Source organism: Channa argus, chromosome 12 (assembly GCF_033026475.1).
Source record: "Channa argus isolate prfri chromosome 12, Channa argus male v1.0, whole genome shotgun sequence".
Classification (NCBI taxonomy): Eukaryota; Metazoa; Chordata; class Actinopteri; order Anabantiformes; family Channidae; genus Channa; species Channa argus.
In genome coordinates, this window is record NC_090208.1 from 11,509,373 (window position 1) to 11,522,095 (window position 12,723).

General features: G+C 39.1%; 1 protein-coding gene across 35 annotated transcripts in view; it reads right to left on the reverse strand.

The window, feature by feature from the left end:
- Positions 1 to 5,857: 5,857 nt before the first annotated feature.
- The window catches only part of LOC137137115 (receptor-type tyrosine-protein phosphatase delta-like), a 337,728-nt gene continuing 330,862 nt past the window's right edge, over positions 5,858 to 12,723 (reverse strand). For all 35 annotated transcript variants that reach the window (XM_067523019.1, XM_067523010.1, XM_067523008.1 and 32 more), the window contains 7 exons: positions 12,149 to 12,434; positions 11,631 to 11,809; positions 11,343 to 11,469; positions 11,100 to 11,225; positions 10,126 to 10,280; positions 9,764 to 9,899; positions 5,858 to 9,186 (listed from right to left, as the gene is read on the reverse strand). In XM_067523019.1, coding sequence (XP_067379120.1) covers positions 9,118 to 9,186; positions 9,764 to 9,899; positions 10,126 to 10,280; positions 11,100 to 11,225; positions 11,343 to 11,469; positions 11,631 to 11,809; positions 12,149 to 12,434 — 1,078 coding nt within the window. In that variant the 3' untranslated portion in view covers positions 5,858 to 9,117. The remainder of the gene's footprint in view (positions 9,187 to 9,763; positions 9,900 to 10,125; positions 10,281 to 11,099; positions 11,226 to 11,342; positions 11,470 to 11,630; positions 11,810 to 12,148; positions 12,435 to 12,723) is intronic.

The window sequence follows — 12,723 nt, forward strand, 5'->3', positions numbered from 1 at the left end:
GTTCTGCACAGAACATTAAAATGATCATTGTGTGTTAAAACAATCAAGCAAGACTGATAAATGTTGCAGACTGATCCAATCACAAGCCAAGCAGAGCATTTGTATTTAGAGTATTGCTAACAAATGGTTACACCTAGGTGACGAGCCTGGTGTTGGGTGGGCTGCGTAATAACGTGGTCACATGGATCCCCGACCACCTTGGCAAGCAGTCTTGGTGATCGAGTAACATCCGTCTTGGCGATTATTTACACTTGTATTTAGCACCGTCCAGTTGTGATCCAAATGACTGAGATGCAGTTTCAAACCAAATGTTACCGGGGGTTTTAGGGTCTAAACAGACAGAACATGTTGAGCAGTCTGCGGTGGCTTTTTTTTTGAGTTGTTTTAAATAAGAGTTCTTTTGCATTGCTGAGCACGTCTTGTTAAAAAAGTTAAACCCTGAGGGGAAAAGCGCCCAATGGATTTTGTTTTGTTCGTTTTTTGATATTTTTTTTTTTTTAAATAAAAAAAATCTGATTCATTGTCTAATCAGATAAATTTAGAGACTCGATGGTTCACAGCATATCACCACGCTGTCCTCAATCATCCCAATATAAGCCATGAAATCCCCTGAAGTAGGTGGCCTACTCCCCGTGATCTCTAGCTGTTTAGTCCTGTTTACAGTAGCTAACCAACAGCTTAAAAACGTTCCATCTGATTAGGGCTTTTTAACATAAATCAGGCAGTGACTGCCATTTTTGAAACTTAAAGCGCTTCCCGTACGACAGTGGATTAACACTGTATGTTTTATCCTTGCCCTAGTTGGTGATTGATGGATCGATGGAGGTTTGACCAAACCATTAAATAGATGTGTGTAAATACTTTCTAGATGAATTGATAATTGATTAAAACAATTGTTGCTGTAACACGAGTACATTTTCTTTATCTATACTATAGTAAGCTGCCTGCTTTAAGATGTCCATCTATTCATTCATACAGTTTAACCCCTAAACCTAAAAATATCTCAACTAGAAACTAAAGAGTTTTAGGTCCCCCTGCCCAGTCCACCTTCACAGATTACTTCCTGAAAGCGCCGTGATGCATGTCCACTCCCTGATGAAGCCAACCAGGAATGGGGAGTGCAGAGGCAGAGAGAGAAGGGGAAGCAGATGGTTGGCCTACAGAGCTTCTGATCGCACAGATATTGGCAAGATGCTTAGATGGAGAAATTAACCTTCAGAGGCTTTTTACACTGCGGCAACTGCTGGCTCACGGTGGTTTCCTCTCTAACTCCCTCTCACATTCTCTGTCGTTTCTCCGGCCGACCTTTCCGCTGAAATCGTCTCTTACCCATCCCTCTCCATTTTCATCAATTATCATCTCCCTATTTTCTCTCTCTTGTTTTACTTGGTCACTCACTTGAAGGAGTGCTCTCTCTTAACTCGTTTTTTGCCAAGCTAGTTAGAAATAATGGGCACTTCAAAGACAGACCAAAATGTATAATCACACGGATAAGTCCATTCTTTTAACAGCCTTTTGAGTTTGCCTTCCTTTTCCCTTCCTGTGATGTTGCAGTAGTAACTAAAGGTCAAACCTCTCTCGGCTTCTGAAGTAGCTCTGATGCGATGTGCAGACAAAGTCAATGTAGCGTTGGCAGCAGTGTCAGCTCTTATCTGGGTTCGTCATCGTTAAACTGGGAGCCCACTCGATCGAGGATACCCGTATGGATCATCATCATCAGCCCGCTGCAGGGGATGGTGCACGTCTCTCTGCTGCTCAACAGATTTCACCATTCTGTCTGCAAAAAGGCCCCTGGGCTGTGCTGCTCATGGAGCCATAGCTGTCCATTTAATTTGCAGCCCACAGTCGCTCCACTTGTTCTGCATTGAGCCTTTTGTCCAGTGAAGCGCAGAATCCAGAAAGTGCAATGTGTGTTTCTCACGTTGAATGTCGGCTTTGCACACGGCCAGTTGTGGCTGTCATTTGGAGACGGGTGTGAGCTCTCAGGTTAACAAGCATGTGGAGTGATTGTTAAGGTTTGCACCTGACTACTGCGTAAAGTCTAAACTGCTGCAAAATGCTGCAGTGTATTAAGCAAATATTGTCCAGTAACAGTAATGTAAAGATGAATGTTTGTGGGATAACTGCCAACAGTCTGTTATTAATGAACATGTTTTTTTACAACCTGATTGACGAGTCAGTAAAGTGGTAACAAGTGATTCTTTATCAACACTGTGATGGAGCAAACACAGTGGGTGGTGGATGCTGGGAGTGTTAAGCTTCTTGATCAAAGTAATTGCCAATTTAATTGAATTCTTTGAATGCACAGTTATGTAATTATTTTTGCTGCAGTGGAATTGGGTACAGATGGTTTTCTTCTTTCGCATTTGGAAGAGTTAAAAGAAATGTCTCATTCTTATTTCCAACTTACTACTGTGGATAAAAAAAGCAGCAAAGCTCCCTTCATTTGGATGTGTTTCATCAAATTAAAAATGGGGAAAATAAAGCACTAAGGGACTTGGGCAAGCTGTCGTTGTGTAAAGGGGAGGAAAGGGATAAATGAGAAATGACTTGTGCGCAGTGTTGTGACTGGCTGGTCGGTTTCATGATTCTGTAAAAACTGCTGAGAGACGAAGATGGAACATCTGCTCGACACATCTGAAGTGCAGTCTCCGGTGAAAAATAAAATCCGATGACAGTCGGAGTTCCCTTTTTTGTTATATTCTTTTCTGGTGTGAAGCAGACATCTGCACTGGCATGATTGCTCGAGAAATTTCTAAATTCATTTTGGCCAATTTCCATCAAATTGTCAGAAACAAGATGAAGAAATAATTGCTCTTGCCATGCGGTAATCTGTGACATTTTCCTACATGTCATGTGCAATTCTGTGTCTGCGGTAATGTGATAGTCTAGTATTAAGTGAAGTCAGTCTACTGAATCTTCCATTTCTGTATGTGAAACCCTTGTGTGCGCTCTCTCTCTCTGTTTTTTTAATATTTTTTTAGGCATGCTCTGAGCCTACATAAGGGTGGGACTCTAAAAGTGAAAAACATGGACGTATCATTAAACAATTGTTTTGTACCTTAACAGCCAGCCACCTCAAACATCAGCATATGTTATAGGGTTGCAGCACACACAGTGTTTCAGCGTCACGATGTGCACATTTGCAGTATTTCTGCTGCTTGATACAAAAGGAAAACATGTATGGTCATTTCGTCATTTTCCATGACTAAAGTGCAAGAGGCTTGTGCTCTCTCTTCTACAAATTCCAAAAGCGCTCGTTTTTGGAACATTACATCCCGACTTAACAACAGCTGTATCCTGTTTAACATAAAGCAACCGGTAATTCACCACCCCATCGTGCTACATGGGACTCAAAAGAAACACACCCATGTTTGCAACCTGCTGATGCTAGCAGCTAACACGAACAACAGGGACAACTCCGATGAACCAGCATCTAGAGGACAGATATGTCAAATGAAAAGAGTAACATGTCAAATAAAAGCGCATAGTGTGTTTACACGGCACATTTGAGTAGTGTCAGATTTTTTTTAAACAGTGATGATTTATATATGGGAATGAATAGAGGGGGAGAGAGGAGAGGAGAGGAGAGGACAAAGGGAAATGTGGAGCACATTCCCACACTAACCTACAAAATGTCCCGAAGCAATCTGGAAAAATTAATTTGTCCAAATAAGGTTGTTTTAAGTCATCTGGTGAAGACTTTTTTTTTTCCCCTATCCCAATACATATTGCAGGGAAGAAAATATTGCAAAAATATTTTTCTTTCCGATACTCCACAGCCTAAATACATTATGAGATGCCCTTCATGATCACTGCATTTTAAGGGACACTCACACTGTTTTGGCAAATGCAATACTTGAGTTAAGTTGCATGTTCAGTTTGAGGTGTCACATAGAAAAGCAAATGTCAGCAAGCATACAGCTCATCACTCCTGCAGAAGTTCTAGCAGTTATTTCTCTACAGTACTTCGTTTACTTCTGTGCACAGTTACACATACAGTTGCAAGAAAAGGTGCTGGCACTGTTTGCAATTCCATGGTTTATCTGCATAAATTTGTGTTGTGATCTTCACATGACCACTCTGTACGTTTCAATGTGTGCGTTCAGTAAAGGCGTGAAAGATCTCATGGCTCAAAATCTCAAAGCTTCCATAGTAAAGTCTGAATCTTCTGTAAAGCTCTGTCATACCTGACAACATCTGTCAGTTCTTAATATGTGTCATGATGTTTTCTAATTGCCTACATGTTGTCATCTTGCTTCAGGGCCACAAGTCTTTGGTTTACTTTGTGCTGAGTTGGCATTTCGACTTTGTGGCAAATAAGTTCAGTGAGAAACAGTTAATGATACTTGAATGGTTTGTTCAGCAAGATCATCTTTACAGATGAAATCAATTACCAAAAGTATGAAGCAATTTTTAGACTTTCAATGAACTACATACACCGTGACTACATGATTTTAACGTCCCGCTAATAAACTTTCAATTTGTAATTTGATTTCTTTCATTACTGATCAATTAGCTTTTCTACAAAAGCCTTTTTGGTTGATACAGACCTGATATAGGTAGTGATAGTCACATTAGTCAATAGATGAGTCTGTGTTTGGCGTGATGTTAATGTTCCCAACAACCTCCCCTTGTTTGCAACCATCTATTTTAAGACAGGTAAAAGTGTAAAAATAGCACAAGAAGGTTTATATATCGATCAATTCTATGCTGTAGAGTAAAACATGGACATTTCTTGACCTTGTATTAATTACAGTCCTTACTTCAGGCATTTAAAAACCCATTCAAACAACCCATAAATTGAGGGACGAGGAAACCGTGCAAAAAAGCCAAACGATCTCAGCGTTTTAGGACTCATTCATACGACACACATTCGGAAAGCTGGATGCCTCCTCCCAGCCCTTCAGCCATGTTTTCTCAGTGGCCATCTTACTACTGCAACAAATTATTAAAAAACTTCACCGAAACAATGTGACGAAACCTTTACATTGCACCCCCTTCCGAAACATTATTATTACATTATTATTAAGAAGACAGTGGATAGTGGGAATATGAAGGCATTTTATGCAGGGTGGCCAGAACAGTAGAACCAGGAAAATGGCCGCTGTGTGAATCTGGTCTACGTTAATTGTCAAGGCTCTTTCAGGGAAAGCAAAAATATAATTGCCAGTAATGTAAGCATTGTATCATATCCTCATTTGGTTAAAGAAGCCGTAACATATTTGGTTTTGTACCACCCACATACAGTACGTGTCTTACAGCATGTGTTCACACGTTGTGCAGTGTTATAAAGAGCATGTTAGCAGCACAGCAGGAGGGCTTCAGTTCTCAGTCAGGGACTTTTCAGAGCCCTAAATATAATCACCATCTATAAAGAAATATGATTTATAGTTAGCCATGTATTCTCACTTTTCTTGAGGTTACTGAGGTTTCACACGTCCTCTACTCCTATTAATAAACAAAACAATATTATAAGCAGACAAACAGGAAAATGTTTTCAGTGCTTAGGTAATATAAGTGCTTTCAGTTCAACTGAAATGTGGATTTCATTTTGAGTTACAGTACCACATGACTTTCTCACTAAGGTGAACTGTTGTTAAAAAAAAAAAAAGGGAGCTTTGAAAACATTACACTTCATCTGTCAAAGGTTCCCCTGATGATTCATTGTAGCTTACATCAGTGACAGAAAAACCAGAGCGATGGAAATCTGTTCAAATGTGGTGAGGCTCAATTTCCCCTTTCATGAGAGAACAGTGGATAATATGTTGGACCCAGACCAGTACGGGGTAAAATAGCTTCATCAGTCTTTTCAAGTCGGAGTGAGGTGGAGGGAAACAAGTGAAACGCCGATGCATAACACTGACATTTTTTAATAGAATTCATTTATAACAAATGGAACTTGTGTCAGCAAAGAACTGATTTTCATACAGACTCTTTCGCCACCAATGTAACGTAAGAAAATAAAAAGCACTCCTTTCATTCAGAAAAAAGAAACATTTTACGCTTACAACTAATCAGAGGTAATTGTATGATCTTTTTAACAAGCCGTTTTTTTTTTGTTTTTTTATAGGTTTTTTTTTTTACAATTTCATTATTTAATTTTTCAGTCTATGCATCCAGACGAGAGATAGATAGAGAGAGAGCAGAGAACACAACGTTTATTTCTGTTGACACTCCAAGCTTGAATGGCAAAGCCACGAGAACAGATGGTTTGGGGGGGGCAGATTTTCTGAAGTCATCTGCTGGAGTAACCATGGCATCAGAATGGATGCTCTTTTTCGCCACAAACTTTTTTTTTTTTTGTCTTTTTCAATAGTTGATAACTTTTTTGTGTTATTTACATACACACAAAGTGAGCTTTTAAGGAGATTTTTTATAGATGGGTTCAAGTAATATATTATTGGGTTTAGAATCAATAGGGCAGTGCATAGTACAAAGATAGAGAAAGTGCAAATCTTCCTACTAGGCCAGCTTCGGCCATTCTGCAATGTTTCACCATGCATGTGAAAACTAATTACACACACACAAAAAGGGAAAAGAGAATGGGATGAGAAAATAGACTTTGAACATAATGTAACATTAGCCATTATGAGGTTAAATTATAGCACTTTTATATCTCAAAATTATGACAAAAGAATTCAGCTAAGCAGTCAACAAAGTCAAACACACAGCTGCTTGAGTTAACAAGGGAAAGAAAGCACCTGGAATGCACATCCACAAAGCCATCAAAGAGGGTACGGAGAAGTTTAAAATACTGCCCCACACAAAGACTAAGAACTAAGCCCCTGGTCTCCTAACGGTTTAAAAACAATACATATCATTTAAGATTGTCGGCATAACAGAACTGATATTTCATTTGCAGTTTGTCATTTTCTTTATCTGCTCTCTGTAGTGACACACGTGAAGTCTAAAATTCAAAGCTAAGGCATGAAGAAGAAACCCCGTCAGTGATGAACTGGTGCATTGGGCTATTTTTATTTAATTTTTTATTTTTCTGACCAAATCCATTTTCGCTGTAGCTTTATGAACCTTACATTTGTGACCATAGGTACAAAGCTTATTAACTCCATGCTGGGCCTTGATGCATGTACTGATGGACTGTTACTCATTCCCGTTTAGTTCTGAGACTGGTATTCTGCAGTGTCGTCCCTGACTCTGTTTGATATTTTTAAATATACAACGATTCTGCGTTTCTGTTTGTTTTCTATAGAGGTCAGTGATATATATATATATATATATAAAGTGTTGAATTCTAATTCACTCAGCCACAGTAAGGCCACTGAAAATGAAAAGTATGAGTTTTGAAATGTTCTTAGTTGCATATATAATCTCATGTGACAAATGAATACTAAAGGTAAATAAACTATACAATTACATTTACACTAAATGCCTAGATTACTCAAAGGATACATTAATATGCTAAATGAAACATTATAAAAAACAGGCATAAATATAAGGCACTCTAAATGCAAAATGAAAAAAATGCCATTACCATTGAATACTTTAAAGAACCACAAGAACGTGATGTCTTTGTACCTTGCCCTATTGTGTGGAGCGGTGAATGCGGCTGTGCCTCTAATTACAGACTGTGTGAGAGTTTGAAAAAAAATGCACCAGTGACTCTTTGACTGGCACCTGACATTCCCACTCCCACACCTCACTTTTGGTGGGTGGGTGGGTGGGGGGGGGGGTACAACAATGTCATGAGTGAGTAACATAGCCACATAAAACCCTATCTAGAAACACACATATTTATTGCACAAGAAAAGATGCACTGAATCAGAATACAGTTTTGTCCTACTGATGTGCATTCCAGTGAAAAATCTCTTCATTTCCCCCATAGGACACGACTCTTAATTTGGAAGCTTTCATATACAATCCGTATTTCCTATACTTATTCCTCATACATTATGTACTTTATCATTTTATATATAGAATGTTATATGTATGCTTTAATATATATTTGACAAACTATATATATATATATTAATATATCTTATCCAAATCATCAGATCCTCTCTTATCATCATTATAACATGGAAGAACTAAGATAATCGGTAGCAGCAACTTCATACTTTGCTCATCCCTGTTGATTCCACAAAGCCCCAGTTTATCTTATGGGAATAATTAAGTTACCATGTATGTGATCGTGGACAAAAACAAAGAGAAAAGAAGAAGAAAAAAAAGAAACCTTTCAACAAAGTTACATTTTGGTAGTGTGAATTTCGGTCTATGCACTATGTGCAACAAAATGAGGGCAAAACATAATTAAAAAAAAAAAAGGCAAAGAGACTCTCTGCAAAACAGCACATACGTCAGAACAGTTCTACAGCATTAAAAAAAAAAAAAAAGAAATCACGTAAATACATTTTATCACTTTTTCCCCAAGGGATAAATTTGTGTAAAAAAAGTAAATTCACACAGTTCAAAAAAAGCACATCAGCTGTATAATAAAGTACTAAAAAACTAAATCAATAATTTCATTTATTTCATAGAACATTTTAACTTTACCCTCTCCCAGAATTTAGATGATGAACATTGTGGCAGGAAAAGGAGTATTTATTCATTATTACTTTAAGTCTGTCCTGCTGTTGTGGACCAAGCATTGTCTTCTTTTTCGATGGGTTGTCTGTGTGTACTTGATTGTGAAACAGATTTTTTTTTTCTTTACAGTGTGCATTGTTTTTTTTTTCCCCACAATTCTGTGTGCCTCCAATGCTTCTCCTAATGGTTCATAATCACTGATGCATTTCTGAAGATGTCGTTATTGTTCGTTTACTTTTTTGTTGCGTTGGTTTCATTCAGTTTTATGAGCCCCAAAATAAATCCTTGAAGCAAAAGAAAAGGTAATCCCATATGGTGCTTCAACAGTCAGGATTCGACTCACTTTGTGTCAAATGAGGTTTTATTGGGGTCGGGAAATACTTGGTCCTCCGGGAATCATCTTTTTCATTTTTCGACAAGTCATGTCACACATCCAACACTTAATGAGTTGTTAGCAGGAGTTAAGGAGTACTTTCTCAAGCAGGAATTTATGGCTCAGAAGAGAGGCTCACTGGGTTTTCTTTCCAAAGGGCCCTCTGCTTTTTTTTTTTCCCTCCAATACTGGGTCTTTTACGTTGCATAGTGATCAAAGCTCCCCAGGTACTCCAAGCCGGCTCTGTAGCAGAACTGGTATTGATCCTGGGAACAAAGAAGCGAAGACTTCAGCGCGCACCGCCTCTTAAGAATCTTGGTACTGAATCTTTTATACTAGTCCAATGCACATTAATCATGACTTTTACTGTAGTATACATACACTGTACTAGATACATTTATTTACTTTTTCCACACACAAATGCATTTTCATAAACTTGGAAAATAAATTAGCCAATTATTCTGAAATAAGTTCTTAATGCAGTGGAAAGTGGATGACACCCGATCTTTTAAGCAATTTGAGTAGGCTATGAAATAAGAGAGCCAAAGTAAACCCACAACTTCCACACTGTGTTTCAGAAGTAAGAAGCCCCCTTTTACAAGCCTATAGAGACGTCCCTAAAACATCACTAAAAACTAAAAATCCAGCCTCGAAAAAAAAAACGACTTGCTTGTTTTTTTTGTTTTATAATATCAATTTAGGAAATGGATATGACATGACTTTGGATGTATAAGTAAATGTAACTTATTACACGTGTTTGAAAAAACTAACAAAAGTACCTTCATTGTGACTTCAGTTTTCTTTGCAAGTATAGTAAAAAGAAAAGGAAAGGGGAAATTTCACCTCTGTCTGCACCATAGCTGGTCTCTGTGTCCGTAACATTTTCACTGTCTGAAAGATGTCTACTACGCCCTCGTATCTCATCCTTTCCAAAACGATGCTGAGGGTGATGAAAACTCCAGTTCTACCAACACCCGCGCTGTGCAAGAGAGATCAACAGGGCAAAAAAATAAAAAGTCAATGTTGAAGCCTGGGAAACTAGATAAAAGGAAAAAATAGTTTGTTCTAAATCCTTTTACCTTTTAGCAAATGCTAACATACTGTTTGTTTGTAGCATTTGTTTTCTATTGTCTGTTTTCTGGGCTGGTGTTTAATTTTTGTTTGTTCTTTTGCATTTGTTATAATTACAGCAGTTTCTCACTTACCTACAGTGGACCGAGATAGGCCCATCTTGGCCGAACTGCTCTTTTGTTTTATGTACTTGGCCAATGAAATCAATGAAGCCCTCTCCTGACTTTGGCACTCCTTGTTCAGGCCAGTCTGTGAACTGAAACTGCCTTACTGTCCGTGACTGTCCATCCTAGGAGAACAGGATGGGAAGAGAGAAAGGGGGTTTACAGTGGATAAACACTCAGCAACAACCTTTTTAATTTAGTTTTTTCTATATTTCTAAGTTGGTAAGCAGCCTTGGCTGTTTTGCAGACGGTCTCCATCGTAACGGGTTTTCCAGTGCAACACAGCATAAAAAAATCTGAGCGCACAGGGGCCAAGTTTAAAGCATCAGAGAAAGTCTTTTATTCAAGATGCATGTCATTTTACCTGAATGTATTAAACATGAACAGTAAAGAAGATAATTCCTTTGATGTGCTACCCTCGACGGGGTGCTTGGAGGATCGACTTTGAGGGTGTGCATTACTTAAGTGATATTGTATCCCCACGATAAGGAAAGCAATCCCATTGACGAGACAGTGTAACGCGCACTACAAAGGAGAGAGCCTGCACCATTTCTCTGTATAAGCCTTTGATGGAATTAAAAACTCTGGCAGTTCAGTGCTGCCGGCGTCACATTTGTTTTTACACAGTGACATGTGTCATAATTACCACAAATATATATTTATGCATGTTTTACACTTAAGGCCATAGTTTGGTATAAACAAATATTTGACACAAAGCCAAGACTTTGAGCAAATGATGACTGCAAAGCTAAATCGACTCAGTGTTTACAATCTAGCACATTCAACAATATTGTTAAGATCTTTCTCTTGTTAAATAAAATCTTTTGATGAAGAAATTGCATTAATGGGTTTCAGAAATGATAATAGCCAGTTGGACGTGGAACTGTTCTTTGTTGATAATAGTTATTTACACCTGTAACCCAAAGGTAGGACTGTCTGCTTACCCTGGCGTCAGTCACTTTGAATTCTCTCAGGATATATTGGGGCATATTATACTCTGCCATGGGGTCCACTACGAAGTACTGGTATCTGGCCGACCTCTCCGCTGGCCAGTACTGGTGGCATTTTTCCTGTAGTTAGCGACAAATTGATGAGCCACAACCTTTCCTTCATGTAACATTTGCCTTTGTGTTGTATATCCAGACATAGCACATTAATGTGATTGGGGAAAATGACGGCATGCATACCCTGCCCATTTCTCTAAGCTTGGTGAGCATCACGACAATAGTAGAGTTGTGTTCCCAGAGCATTCTCCAAAAATCCTCTGTGGTCTCTGCCAGTGGTCCCTGTGTGGCAATGTAGGCTTTCTGTTGCCTGTAGCGATGCGTTAATCACATGTAGTATTAGTGGCATATAAAAACACTTGAACCTTCATCGTGAAAGCTTTTAAGATGAAACAGGGCTGTTGAGAGAGCCATATTTCTAATAACTGACATATGTGCCTCTTATTTGTGATGGGGCGTCAGGGTACTTACCTGTACCCATCAATGAAACTGGCATTGATGTAGTCTGAGCCTTCAACACCTCGGATGGGCTGAAGACACACTCGTGTGGACTCATATGGCATTATGTTAACAAGGCGGTTCTTGAACTTGTTGCACGGGAGATTGGCACTGATGAATCGTGATGTATGGGCTTTTGTGTTCGCCAAACGCTGCATGAGAGACAGAGCAACAGAGATCATCTTTGAAGATACTGGTGCCAGATAAAGGGCACTGGTTCTGGTTTTTCTTATTTTCCTGTTGACTGACTGTGACTGTGTGACATTAGAGATGGACCGTAAAAGATAAAGACTGCCTGGAGAGAAAGTAAAAATCCAAAAACGACACTTAGTGGGTGATGAACTATACATTATAATGGCTCATGGTGTACTGTGGTTATATACCATTTCACCTAGCTATAAAATATGGAAATGGCATCAGAGTAATCTTATGACAACAAATATGTTTAATCTTGTACATGGTCCCTTTCTAATAAACTGATCGAATAATACCTTGAACTCAAGTTCCATGCCGGTGACATTCTCTCCACCCTCTATCTGTGTCAGTTTCTGGATGTAGGCGTATAGGTTTCTGGCGGGCACTTCGGTGGTGCCGCAGTTGACGGCCTCCTGGAGCGCGTCATGTATGAAGACATACTGGTCCTCTGTCTGCACCATGTAGTTGCGCTGGGCACGCATTAGCGTTACGTGCCCGTAGATGTCCACAGTCTTCTCGTGCTTGATACGTTCCAGCATTGCATCAATCACGATGAAGCAACCTGTGCGTCCCACCCCGGCACTATAGTTACCACAAGGATAGAGAAGGAAAAAATGTTATTGAATGGTATTATCACTGGCACAAGAAAGATTAGAACCAGTCATGTTTCACTTCTTTCCTACGTAAAAAGACATTTGTTTTTCCGTTTTTCAAATCCAGGGGATGGAGAGGTGGCTTTTCTTAACAGTTACAAGGGCTTGAAGATCGCACCTTTCTCCCAGAACTAAGGCCAAAAAGTAAACTCTCTGTGCCAAGTTTGCCACTGTAGGATGGACCATCTGGGTGGGAGTGTAATTAAATCTGAAGTGAG